Raw genomic sequence first — 13,583 nt, 5'->3', positions numbered from 1 at the left:
TGTGTAACACTTTTTTGATGTAGAAAAATAGTCAAAATAAAGAAAATGTAGGTGTGTTCAAACGTTTGACTGGTACTGTATGTGCAAGTGAATCAGAATGAGATTTCATGTAATACCTCATGGAATCCATGAGTGGTCAGTAAGCCACGAACCAGCCGGCTCTCCGTGCGCACAATCTTGAAGGCCAGGTTATACCGTTCTAAAGACAGAATATGAACATAACATTATCATTCAACAGAAATTAAAGTATTGGGCCAGGATAGGAATTCAACAGAATTATATACTCTCATATCTTTAGAATGTTTCTTATGGACATCGTACCTCCAACAGAACGGATGTTTCCATCTTTAGAGACGATGGCTTCAGCAAAGAACACCAGGACTGGGATCTTCCTGCTGAGGCCACTCCAGGCAATGCAAGGATGGTCCCTGATGAGACAGAAAAACAGATCAATAAAGTATTCTTACATTGAGAGGATCATGCAGGGTCAAGCTACTCAAGAGTAGAGTTTATACTTTAAGCTCAAAAAATAAAATATGGGCGACAAAATACCCATATAAAGTCCAATAAAACAAGAACCGAAATGAGAGGGAAGAGTATCTAAAACACGGCATACCATTAGCCTTAGGCTGTAAACCCTTTCCAACATGTCTTTAATGTCTCATTATGTTGAGTTTAGAGTCCTGATGATGCTACCCTTAGGGTGGTGGAACGCAATCTGACAAGGTGTTTACATTAGCGGAGCAGAGAGTGGTCGAGCCACACAGTCTCATGGATACTGAACAATAACAAACCTGTCAAGTAACAAACACTCTGGTAACATTGCACTGAAAATATCTGATGGGTTGGCTGTGTCTGGTTCTATCAGTGACCATGGTGGAGATATGGGCCTCTTTACACAACACATACTAGTCCCAGGAAATATATTTTTGTAGTGTAAAGAGTCGGATCTAGATTCAAATCTCTGAGAGACATTTCTCCCACTACCACCGGAGATAGTGTGGGGCACATCTACGCCACTGAGTGCTATAGTGTAACGAAAATTGCTGCCCCACAACACATGTCCCTGCAAAAATTACCTCAATACCAGTAGACAGTATTTTTGGTCTGTTAGCCAAAACCTGTAGGATGTTGTTATTATGCCTGTGTATAAGACTGGGTTACACATTGATTTGTCTACATCACAGGAGCTTTACAACAACCGTATGCTCAGTCCCCTCCAAGGAATTCAGAGAACTTCATGTAGGTTCTGCTTCCTTTTTACAGTAAAAAGTATTTTAAAATATCCACACATTTCTGAATCGTTGCATTAATCAAGTGGGCAACATTGTGTGCAATATGATTTACTACATCCAAGGATAAAGTAAGGATAGTGTAAACAGAAAAGTTGCAAATGTGATGTTGAAGAGCGATAAATATTACTACACATATTTTACTAATGTAAATCCACACTTAAGATGGCATGCTGCTGGAGAAGAACTATCAGACTTGACCAATCTAGATAAGGTTGGGTGCGGTAGTAAACAATACCTGCTCCTGTCTCAGGTATTTAGACATGTCAGACAAAACTGCCACTAGAATAGTGAGCTTTAATGAGATGTAATAGTTAGGCTAGTGCCCTGCAGCATCACCACCAGTAATAACCCAGTATCTACCTAATATAGGCTCAAGTCATAGGTGTCAAACTCAGTCCAATATTAAGCAAGCAGTGCCTAATTATGTAGGCCTATTGCATGTCTTGAGGGAGATTTGTCGGGCACTCAAGACACTTTACATAAATAATACATTTTAGTCTCTGATGACCATGATCTAAGGTGCATTTGCAGATTAATTAGTTGCCAAAGATTTTAGTAGCCTAATGAAATTTGAATTCAGGACTAGATGAAGACAAGACCGTGAACTTCTTGGCCTCTTCTGCTGTGGTAGTACATGTTCTATTTAAGGACATACTTGAGGTGCCAGGCTATTTAAGTGCCAAATGTATCACATTTATAGACACCAAATAAGCCAGGCTTAATTTAGATTGCATGGTAAGCTCTAGTTAACTAAGTTTAACCACATATTGACACTTTATACAGTATATTTAGATCATACAGGGATCTGTTCTTACAGTGTTTATTATTGTTGCATGGTATTACATACTAGAACTATTTGAATTGAATAGGATCTCAGTGGTGGCAATAAGTTTAAACATTGATCTGTGTATTTTTCTGTGTTACTTAGCACACTAATGTTGCTTTTTACAACTAGAAGGAAATGTAACAAAACCATTAGAAACACTTAATCAGAACAGCCACTTACTCTTGCTCGTCCTCTGAGGACTCTGAATCCTCTTTATCCCGGATCACAGTTGGCATTTCCACCACAGTGAAGGGGGAAGTACCTCCTGACGAAATCTGCTTTGAGTCAGGTATCTGGGGTTATGAAGGTGGGCATTTCCAGCTCTCACCGTCTACTGTTGAAATATCAGTACAGTTAAAACACAGCATTTTCATACTTAAGAATACACTGCTGTCTGGAATTGAGTTAATTTATATATCAATAATAACCATGCATAAATTAATATTATGGGGCCATATTAGCACTGCCCAGAAACAAGCTGAATCATAGACCGTCAAACACCTAGCCCTAACAATGTAAAATATGTTGTGTGTTGCTATTACAGCTAACGCTAGCTATGTTACATAGTTATTACTAGCTCATGATACCAGCCAGCTAGGAACTTTCTGCAACATCTGAGATTGGTTAGCTACTTAGCTAACGTTAGCTAGATAGCTAAATTAGGTAATAAGGTTGGCACGTTAGCTACCTAGCTTTACTGTGGTTTGTAATACAAACTATATGTTTCATTGAGAGAGCAAGCTAACATTCAGGTTATAAATCATGACAGTCGTAAAACTACCATATAAACATACCCAACTCTTCAGCATAGGATAAACTTATGTATTCGAAGAACCACAGTTAGCTAGCTAGCCATCATAAAAAGTATTCCTGTAGCTAGCCTATTTGTAACTACAACAACTGACTGGCAACCAATGGCGAGAGCATGCGCACTGTCCTCCAGCACGTGACGTTTTTGGCCACACAACTTCCAATTTGTGATGAATTTCTATAATTCCAAATATGCATCGTAAAATAAGAATTCCAATGTTTTTATTGAGGGATAAAAACGGACTTGGGCATTCCAATGCCTGCAATGTACTACTGAATCGGGGCATTTGGTCAGAGAATGTCACACAGGAAATTGCTTTGGAATATTCAAGACGAATTACATTGTCTAGCATAGTATTAAAACAATTGATAAAGTAATATAATAGATTTTTGGTGTTTTAATTTTTATAGTAGGAATATAAATCGTCGCCACTTCGTCTCCTGTGGCCGGGAGCACAGTCGCAACTGTGGTTTGTGTTGTAATGATTGGTGGAATGCGCGAAATAAGGCGGAACCTAAAAGCACGTTACCAGTCGAACGACCCATTGTGATGAATGGGACGATGATGAAGCCATCTTCTGAGCTCTATAATTGGCCAAATTGAATGTCCATATCAGCTAGTTATTGAGCGACAGTACGGTTCACACGGTATTCTCAATCTCCAAACATTAGCAATGTTTTTACAGACTTGTTGACATTATATGTCTATTGATTTCGACTCGCTGATCACTCACTGTCGTATCACTGTCGTAGAAGGTAAGTTAGACACATACATCATTTTGTTTGTATCGCGCTAGCGATGATGGTTGCTGTTGTAGCTGTCGTTAGCTATAGTACCCACGACCATGGTGGTTCTTGCAACCTGACAGATACTGTAGCATTCACCCGAGCTGTAACAAGCAGAATGAAGCTGTTATTTTCTTGTTCATTTTTGCAAAGTGCTATGCTGTCTGCCCTTACTCTCAGCCAATGTGTCTGGCAGGTGCATCCCACAGAAGGCAAGGATGAGTCGTTTTCTGAATGTTCTGCGGAGTTGGTTGGTCATGGTGTCTGTCATTGCCATGGGAAACACCGTCCAGAGTTTCAGAGATCACAGCTTCCTCTCTGAGAAACTCTACACGGGGACACCAGAGTTTGGTGAGTAGTTTCTACACGGGATTGCAACACTCTCTAAAGCAGGCCATGACTGATCTTCCCGTGCAAGGGTGGGTGTGGGTGCAGGATTTTGTTCCAACCTGTAGGATGTTATTATGCCTGTGTATAAGACTGGGTTACACATTGATTTGTCTACATCACAGGAGCTTTACAACAGCAGTATGCTCAGTCTCCTCCAAGGTGCAAGGAATTCATAGAACTTCATGTAGTTTCTGCTTCCTTTTTACAGTAAATGGCCTCCAAGCAAGAACATTTGGAATCTGGACATTGTTGTCGTCAATTATCCGCTGCGTGTGCGCCATAGACATTCAGAACAAAACGTAAGATTTCCTGCATCCTTGCACTGTTGTCTGTTAATGCAACAGTGAGTGCATAAACTGTGATTTGTGTTCTGTGGGAGTTATCTTAAATAGTTGTTGTCGCTTCATGTAGGCTCTATCACATCACCCTGTGGACATTTGTACTGGCTCTGGGACACTTCCTGTCTGAAGCCTTCATCTACAAAACGGCACCTCTGACCATTGGCGTTATGGCACCTCTCATTGTGGCAAGTAAGTACTGCAGCTCTATAATCCCATCTGATCAAATAGTGAGCTTGTTTTGTTAAAACCAGTAACAACAGTGTTAACAAATCATCAAACTACCAGGTACATAAGGTGCATCGCTCAACTAAATGTTTTGTCTGATGGAACTTGCTCAGAGCTTGTGCTGCTGGTGTCTGTTATTGCAGAGTAAACCCATTGTATCCTCTCACCTCTCCAGGTTTCTCTATCGTGGGAATGCTGATTGGGTTGCAGTGTGTTCCAGAGCATCAGGAAGAGGTGGGTGCACGGCAGAAGAAGCGGAACTGATTCCAAGCAGCAGAAAACCGTTTTAGCCCAACTCTAGAGAAAGCTGCGGGATAGTCTACTGCTTCCTGCCTTGAAGAATGAGTGGTATATTTACTATACTGTATGTACACAAACACAAGAGTCCAATATGTGTGACATTTTTAAGACTGGATATGCAATAAGTGGGATTTATTTTGCAGGTGACTTGTTCCTGTGCTACGTGATATGTACATGTGCTACAATATACTATGGTTTTTATGGCTACAGCTGTTTCACTCTTACACTGAAAATTGAACAGCAATTGTCTATCAATGTTTCATGATGTGCAATAATGCATAAATGTAGAGATGATTTGTATTAATTATGGTGTGATAGGGCATGGGACTTGTGGATTTTGACATTGTCATTCACAGTACTTTAATGGAGGATCTCAACATTGGGCCTTTTGTCTTGCTTTCTAAACTGCTATGATTTCTGTATGTTACTGAATTGTGTCTATGGTGTAACATGTCCATGAATAAAATAACAGAGCATTTTTCTCAATTTAAAAAAAAAAAAAACTTTTAGTTCACCAGATTACCAGGTGCAATTGTTCACAGTATCTGATAATTTGTCCAAACAATGTCTACAAACAGTTTTTTTTAAACTATGATTGTTCTTCATTAGAGTATGACAAGCATTTTAAAATTGCATCACCATTTGTACAGTACCAGTCAAAAGTTTGGACACTTACTCATTCCAGGGTTTTTCTTTATCTTTACTATTTTCTGCATTTTACAATAATAGTGAATACATCAAAATTATGACAGAACACATGAAATCATGTAACAAAAGTGTTAAATAGATTTTAGATTTCCACCATTTGCCTTGACAGCTTTGCATACTCTTGGTATGCTCTTAAACAGCTTCACCTGGAATGCTTTTCCAACAGTCTTAAAGGAGTTCCCACATGCTGAGCACTTGTTGGCTGCGTTTCCTTCACTCTGTGGTCCAACTCATCCCAAACCATCTCAATTTGGTTGAGGTCGGGTGATTGTGGAAGCCAGGTCATCTGATGCAGCACTCCATCACTCTCCTTCTTGGTCAAATAGCCCTTACGCAGCCTGGAGGTGTGTTGGGTCATTGTCCTGTTGAAAAACAAATGATAGTCCCACTAAGTGCAAACCAGATGGGATAGCGTGTCGCTGTAGAATGCTGTGGTAGCCATGCTGGTTAAGTGTGCCTTGAATTCAAAATAAATCAGACAGTGTCACCAGCAAAGCACCATCACACCGCCACCTCCATGCTTCACGGTGGGAACCTCACATGTGGAGATCATCCATTCACCTACTCTGCGTCTCACAAAGTCATGTCGGTTGGAATGAAAAATCTCAAATTTGGACTCTTCAGACCAAAGGACAGATTCCACCAGTCTAATGTCCATTGCTTGTGTTTCTTGGCCCACGCAAGTCTTTTCTTATTATTGGGGTCCTTTAGTAGTGGTTTCTTTTCAGCAATTCAACTATGAAGACCTGATTCACACAGTCTCCTCTGAACAGTTGATGTTGAGACGTGTCTCTTACTTGAACTCTTTGAAGCATTTATTTTGGCTGGAATTTCTGAGGCTGGTAACTCTAATGAACTTATCCTCTGCAGCAGTAACTCTGGGCCTTCCTTTCCTATGGCAGTCCTCGTGAGAACCAATTTCGTCATAAAGCTTGATGGTTTTTGTGACTGCACTTGAAGAAACTTTAAAAGTTCTTGAAATGTTCCGCATTGACTGCCATGTCTTAAAGTAATCATGGACTGTAATTTCTCTTTGTTTATTTGAGCTGTTCTTGCCATAATATGGACTTGTTCTTTTACCAAATAGGGCTATCTTCTGTATACCCCCCTACCTTTTCACAACACAACTGATTGGCTCAAACGCATTAAGAATGGAAGAAATTCCACAAATTCACTTTTAAGTAGGCACACCTGTTAATTGAAATGCATTCCAGGTGACTACCTCATGAAGCTGGTTGAGAGAATGCCAAGAGTGTGCAAAGCTGTCATCTGTCATCAAGGCAAAGGATGGCTACTTTGAAGAATCTCAAATATGAAATATATTTTGATTTGTTTAACACTTTTTTGGTTACTACATGATTCCATATGTGTTATTTCATAGCTTTTGTGTCTTCACAATAATTATTCTACAATGTAGAAAATAGTCAAACTAAAGAAAAACCCTTGAATGAGTAGGTGTGTCCAAACGTTTGACTGGTACTGTATATACAATGATTATACAAAACAATATACTGTATCATTTGAGTGAAAAACACTTCTTATAAGATTACACAATCATTAAAAAAGAAAAAACACTGGACAACTTCTAACCGCAACACATCAAGTCAAATAAGCAGATGAAAAAGGTTTCTCAGTAACAAAACTACAGGTCAAAATAATAATGTACTTTAGAAAATACAACACTAGCCTACTTCCAAAAAGTCCATTGGATTGTCTCTCGCCAAACTAATGATTTTTGCTCACATTCTGTTATCATTGTGTTCCTTTAAAGGCTATTTAACAAGTCAATGCAGATAAATATTAAATAGAATAGTCCTAAAGTTCTAAGAATGTGGTTAAAGAGGTTGAGTCCTTATGAGACATACTCAGATGCACAGATTCAAACATATTCACCATTATCAGCAGTATTTGTTACTTTTATTAATTATTTTATACTTATCTATTTTTTTACTTAACATGTATTTTTCTTAAAACTGCATTGTTGGTTATGGTCTTGTAAGTTAGCATTTCACTGTAAGGTCTACCTGGTCTACCTGTTGTATTCGGCGCATGTGATAAATAAAATTTGATTATATGGCAGATAGCAATCTCAAAATCCTGTTAAGCCACTACGTGAGTTGGCTTGACTGGATCGGCTCGGCCCTCTGAACAGACTTCCATTCAACTGAAACCACTGAATCTGTAGTCTAATTTTAACGTTAACAAATTCCAAAAATAGAACAGTTACATTAATACTTTCTGTTCCAGTATGGTATTGGTCAAATACCAGGAAACAAATAGCACAGTTACATTAATACTTTCTGTTCCAGTATGGTATTGGTCAAATACCAGGAAACAAATAGCACAGTTTGAATATTGCTCATATCAAAATGCACAGACATCAACATTTATAATATTTAGATTGGAGACATTTAAAGCTAGAGAAACCAAAATGAAAATATTAACAATTCACAGTGTACTCTCAAAAAGTGACAGTTAAATATGAATTATCAGCACATACAAATAGAAATACCCTTGGTTGTGCTTGATAATCAAACCAGTTATCTTCTGACGAGTAATTTGCAGTAGAGGGAGAACCTGTGTGATTCCAAGTGTATGATGGGATTTCTTTCTTTTCACACCCGTTCAACTGGATTTCCTCCTTATACTTTGATGTCCTTCAGTGTAGCTGGCTGTGAGAGGCCTTCCTGTGGGTGACCTGCCTGTTTCTGTCAAATCAAAACATTACTATTAGAAATCAGATTTTCCTAATGATGTTCCAATATTATATTATGTATTGTTACTACATGTTAAAACTTTAAATTGTGTTATTTCAATTGAGGTGGAGCTTACAAACAACAGAACATCTTCTTATTGGGTCTCATTATACCATAACGTTGTTAAATACTCCTTTCTGATTGGCTTGAAGGACATTCTAGAGTGTGCATTATTTCCCTTTATAAACTGGGTGGTCGAACCCTGAATGCTGATTGTCTGAAAGCCTTGGTATATGAGACCGTATACCAGGGGTATGACAAAACATTTATTTTTACTGTTCGAATGACTTTGTAACCAGTTTATAATAGCAATAAGGTACCTTTGGGGTTTGTGGTATATGGCCAACATACCTAGGCTACGGGCTGTATTCAGGCACTCCGTGTTGCGTCGAGCATAAGAACAACCCTTAGCCATGGTATATTGGCCATATACCACACCCCCTCGGGCCTTGTTGCTTAAATAAAGCACTGTATGTTTGCATGCTAGAATTTAATGGCTATAGTTAATTTTGACATGTTTTTGAAAGCAAAAGTTGAATTGAAAACAGTATTGGTATTGTTCAGTGGTGTAAAGGACTTAAGTAAAAATACTTAAAATACTATAAGTAGTTTTTATGGGTAGCTGTACTTTACTTTACTATTTATATTTTTGACCACTTTTACTTCACTACATTCCTAAAGAAAATTATGTACTTTTTACTCCATACATTTTCCTTGACACCCAAAAGTGTTTCTTTGAATGCTTGGCAGGACAGGAAAATGGTCCAATTCATGCACTTATCAAGAGAACATGTGGCCATCCCTACTGTCTCTGAGCTGGTGGACTCACTAAACACAAATGCATAATTTGTAAATTATTTCTGAGTGTTGGAGTGTGCCCCTGACTATCTGTCAATTTTATAAACAAGAAAATGGTGCCATCTGCTTTGCTTAATATAAGGAATTTGAATTGATTTATACTTTTACTTTTGATTCTTAAGTATATTTTAATAATTACATTTACTTTTGATACTTAAATATGTTTATAACAAAATACTTTTAGACTTTTACTCAAGCAGTATTTTACTGGGTGACTTTCACTTTTACTTGAGTAACATAAATACATAAATAAGCTAGCAAGTCTCTTTGTTTGGTTACCATGGCAACTACTGTAGCTATCTTGTAAATTTGCAAGCTACTTCAGTGGATGTTGAACACATTTCTACTTGCAAATGAACACATTGCTAGTGGCAAATGTGTTAAATTATAGCATGGTATAATCAACTCAGGGCTCTATGCATTATCTGAAAAACAATACATATTCGTAAATTAAGCATAAATAAGACACAAACTGGCATTTGCGTTTGTTTCCCAAACGTTTTATAGTCCCGTAACCCCTTAAACATTCAACCTCCAGCTGCGTACCCTCTCTACCACCAGGGTCAGCGCACTCTCAAATGTTGTTTTTTGCCATCATTGTAAGCCTGCCACACACACACACTAAACAATATATTTATTAAAAAAGAGTGTGAATTTATTTCAAACCAGGCTCGTGGGAAGTGACAAAGAGCTCTTATAGGACCAGGGCACAAATAATAATATAATAATAATCAATACTAAATTATATATTTATTAAACATAAGGATGAGTGTGAGTTGTTGTCACAACCAGGCTTGTGGGAAGTGACAAAGAGCTCTCATAGGACCAGCGCACAAATAATAATATACTGCTCAAAAAATAAAGGGAACACTTAAACAACACAATGTAACTCCAAGTCAATCACACTTCTGTGATCAAACTGAATCAAACTGTCCACTTAGGAAGCAACACTGATTGACAATAAATTTCACATGCTGTTGTGCAAATGGAATAGACAACAGGTGGAAATTATAGGCATTTAGCAAGACACCCCCAATAAAGGAGTGGTTCTACAGGTGGGACCACAGACCACTTCTCAGTTCCTATGCTTCCTGGCTGATGTTTTGGTCACTTTGGAATGCTGGCGGTGCTTTCACTCTAGTGGTAGCATGAGACGGAGTCTACAACCCAAACAACTGGCTCAGGTAGTGCAGCTCATCCAGGATGGCACATCAATGCGAGATGTGGCAAGAAGGTTTGCTATGTCTGTCAGCGTAGTGTCCAGAGCATGGAGGCGCTACCAGGAGACAGGCCAGTACATCAGGAGACGTGGAGGAGGCCGTAGGAGGGCAACAACCCAGCAGCAGGACCGCTACCTCCGCCTTTGTGCAAGGATGAGAAGGAGGAGCACTGCCAGAGCCCTGCAAAATGACCTCCAGCAGGCCACAAATGTGCATGTGTCTGCTCAAATGGTCAGAAACAGACTCCATGAGGGTGGTATGAGGGCCCGACGTCCACAGGTGGGGGTTGTGCTTACAGCCCAACACCGTGCAGGACGTTTGGCATTTGCCAGAGAACACCAAGATTGGCAAATTCGCCACTGGCGCCCTGTGCTCTTCACAGATGAAAGCAGGTTCACACTGAGCACATGTGACAGACGTGATAGTCTGGAGACGCCGTGGAGAACGTGCTGCTGCCTTCAACATCCTCCAGCATGACCGGTTTGGCGGTGGGTCAGTCATGGTGTGGGATGGCATTTCATTGGGGGGCCGCACAGCCCTCCATGTGCTCGCCAGAGGTAACCTTGACTGCCATTAGGTACAGAGATGAGATCCTCAGACCCCTTGTGACACCATATGCTGGTGTGGTTGGCCCTGGGTTCCGCCTAATGCAAGACAATGCTAGACCTCATGTGACTGGAGTGTGTCAGCAGTTCCTGCAAGAGGAAGGCATTGATGCTATGGACTGGCCCGCCCGTTCCCCAGACCTGAATCCAATTGAGCACATCTGGGACATCATGTCTCGCTCCATCCACCAACGCCACGTTGCACCACAGACTGTCCAGGAGTTGGTGGATGCTTTAGTCCAGGTCTGGGAGGAGATCCCTCAGGAGACCATCCGCCACCTCATCAGGAACATGCCCAGGCGTTGTAGGGAGGTCATACAGGCACGTGGAGGCCACACACACTACTGAGCTTCATTTTGACTTGTTTTAAGGACATTACATCAAAGTTGGATCAGCCTGTAGTGTGGTTTTCCACTTTAATTTTGAGTGTGACTCCAAATCCAGACCTCCATGGGTTGCTACATTTGATTTCCATTGATAATTTTTGTGTGATTTTGTTGTCAGCACATTCAACTATGTAAAGAAAAAAGTATTTAATAAGAATATTTAATTCATTCAGATCTAGGATGTGTTATTTTAGTGTTCCCTTTATTTTTTTGAGCAGTGTATAATAATAATCCATCATTTTGCTCTTTATTTAGACATTTTACATATAAATCCTTATTTGCTCATCAAAAATTGTGAACAAGTCACCACAACTTAATGAGAAGGATGTGCTTGAAAGGATGCACATACCTCTGAAATGTTGGGTTGTATTGGAGAGAGTCTCAGTCTTAAATCATTTTCCACACACAGTCTGTGCCTGTATTTAGTTTTCATGCTAGTGAGGGCTGAGAATCCACTCTCACATAGGTAAGTGGTTGCAAAAGGCATCAGTGTCTTAACAGCCCGATTTGCCAAGGCAAGAAACTCTGAGCACGGCCCTATCCAGAAATCTGAAAAACTTCACATTTTCACAGAATTGCTTGTTGCAATTTCAATGAAGCTCTCTTGTTCAGATATCGGTAAGTGGACTGGAGGCAGGGCATGAAGGGATAACGAATCCAGTTATTTGTGTCGTCCGTTTCGGGAAAGTACCTGCGTAATTGCGCACCCAGTTCACTCAGGTGCTTCGCTATATCACATTTGACTGTCCGTAAGCTTGAGTTCATTTGCACACAAACAAATCATACAATAATGGAAAGACCTGTGTGTTCTCCTTGTTAATGCAGACAGAAAAGAGCTCCAACTTCTTAATCATAGCCTGAATTTTGTCCCGCACATTAAATATAGTTGCAGAGAGTCCCAGTAATCCTATATTCAGATAATTTGGATCATCACCCAGATAGGCCAGTCCTGTGAAAAACTCGTCATCATGCAAGCGGTCAGACAAGGGGAAATTATGGTCACAAAAGAAAACTTCAAGCTTGTCTCTCAATTTTTTTTAAAAAGTGTCAATACTTTCCCCCTTGATAACCAGCCCACTTTTGCATGTTGTAAAAGCGTTACATGGTCGCTGCCCATATCATCGCATAATGCAGAAAATACACGAGAGTTCAGGGGCCTTGCTTTTACAAAGTTAACCATTTTCAATGTCGTGTCCAAAAGGTCTCTCAAGCTGTCAGGCATTCCCTTGGCAGCAAGAGCCTCTCAGTGGATGCTGCAGTGTACATAAGTGGCATCAGGAGCAACAGCTTGCACGTGCGTTACCACTCCACTATGTCTCCCTGTCATGGCTTTTGCGCCATCAGTACAAATACCAACACATTTTGACCACCAAAGTCCATTTGATGTCACAAAGCTGTCCAGTACTTTAAAAATATCCTCTCCTGTTGTCCTGATTTCCAGTGGTTTGCAGAAGATGATGTCTTCCTTAATTGACCCCCCATAAACGTAACGGACATATACCAGGAGCTGTGCCAGGCCAGCTACGTCTGTTGACTCATCCAGCTGTAAGGCATAGAATTCACTGGCTTGTATGCGAAACAGTAATTGTTTCAACGCATCTCCTGCTATGTCACTGATGCGTCGTGAAACAGTGTTGCTTGATGAAGGCATTGTCTGTATTGTTTTTTTTGCCATTTGCCCCAGCATTGTCCCAGCCATATCCGCGGCAGCAGGAAGAATTAAGTCCTCCACAATAGTATGGGGCTTGCCTGTCCTAGCCACTCGGTAGCTCACCATATAAGACACTTCTAGCCCCTTCTTATTAATGGTATCTGTTGCTTTTATACATGTCTTACTTCTAGAAAGTCATCTTTATTCTCATTCAAAAAACTCCAGTGGCTTATTTTTCTAATTGTCATGTTTAGTTTCTAAATGTCTGCGCAAGAGTGAAGGTTTCCCGCAAGAGAGTAACAATTAATGTGATTAGATGTTAATTATTAGACTATGCGACCTGTATTTGACATTGTGTTGTTATTTCACTGAACACTAGGTTTGATTACATTTTTGGAGGTGAAATGAGGCTACTCAGGCGAGAAA

At 39.9% G+C, this 13,583-nt stretch overlaps 3 protein-coding genes across 9 annotated transcripts in view; 1 reads left to right on the top strand and 2 right to left on the bottom strand.

Moving 5' to 3' along the window:
- The window catches only part of ttll5 (tubulin tyrosine ligase-like family, member 5), a 101,992-nt gene extending 98,966 nt beyond the window's left edge, over positions 1-3,026 (bottom strand). For all 5 annotated transcript variants that reach the window (XR_006084564.1, XM_024400597.2, XM_024400598.2 and 2 more), the window contains exons 1-4: positions 2,916-3,026; positions 2,302-2,455; positions 322-428; positions 117-199 (exon numbers count right to left, since the gene is read on the bottom strand). Coding sequence is in view for 4 of the 5 variants with exons in the window: in XM_024400597.2 (XP_024256365.1) it covers positions 117-199; positions 322-428; positions 2,302-2,357 (246 nt within the window). In the remaining variant the exon portion in view is untranslated. The remainder of the gene's footprint in view (positions 1-116; positions 200-321; positions 429-2,301; positions 2,456-2,915) is intronic.
- A 487-nt stretch (positions 3,027-3,513) lies between these two features.
- Positions 3,514-5,638, top strand: erg28 (ergosterol biosynthesis 28 homolog). The gene is made up of 5 exons (XM_024400508.2): positions 3,514-3,687; positions 3,914-4,068; positions 4,316-4,406; positions 4,519-4,637; positions 4,849-5,638. Exons 2-5 carry the CDS (start codon positions 3,936-3,938, stop codon positions 4,935-4,937), a joined length of 432 nt encoding a protein of 143 aa, XP_024256276.1. The 5' UTR covers positions 3,514-3,687; positions 3,914-3,935; the 3' UTR covers positions 4,938-5,638.
- Positions 5,639-5,983: 345 nt separating this feature from the next.
- Positions 5,984-13,583, bottom strand: part of flvcr2a (FLVCR heme transporter 2a) — a 31,251-nt gene continuing 23,651 nt past the window's right edge. For 2 of the 3 annotated variants that reach the window (XM_042330028.1, XM_042330027.1), the window contains one exon: positions 7,104-8,389. In XM_042330028.1, the coding sequence (XP_042185962.1) occupies positions 8,324-8,389 (66 nt within the window). In that variant the 3' untranslated portion in view covers positions 7,104-8,323. Of the gene's footprint in view, positions 6,044-7,103; positions 8,390-13,583 lie in introns of those variants that run through there. The other variant, XM_042330029.1, reaches the window with a different exon arrangement.

Source organism: Oncorhynchus tshawytscha, linkage group LG11, assembly GCF_018296145.1.
Source record: "Oncorhynchus tshawytscha isolate Ot180627B linkage group LG11, Otsh_v2.0, whole genome shotgun sequence".
Lineage (NCBI taxonomy): Eukaryota > Metazoa > Chordata > Actinopteri > Salmoniformes > Salmonidae > Oncorhynchus > Oncorhynchus tshawytscha.
Note: the sequence above shows the minus strand (reverse complement) of the source record. Positions and strands in the feature narration are given on the sequence as shown.

Excerpts from the sequence above, each read along its gene's own strand:
- erg28 (XM_024400508.2), top strand. The coding sequence starts at position 3,936 with ATGAGTCGTTTTCTGAATGTTCTGCGGAGTTGGTTGGTCATGGTGTCT. Across the intron at positions 4,069-4,315 it reads CACGGGGACACCAGAGTTTG|TAAATGGCCTCCAAGCAAGA; the intron begins GTGAGTAGTTTC and ends TCCTTTTTACAG. Across the intron at positions 4,638-4,848 it reads GGCACCTCTCATTGTGGCAA|GTTTCTCTATCGTGGGAATG; the intron begins GTAAGTACTGCA and ends TCACCTCTCCAG.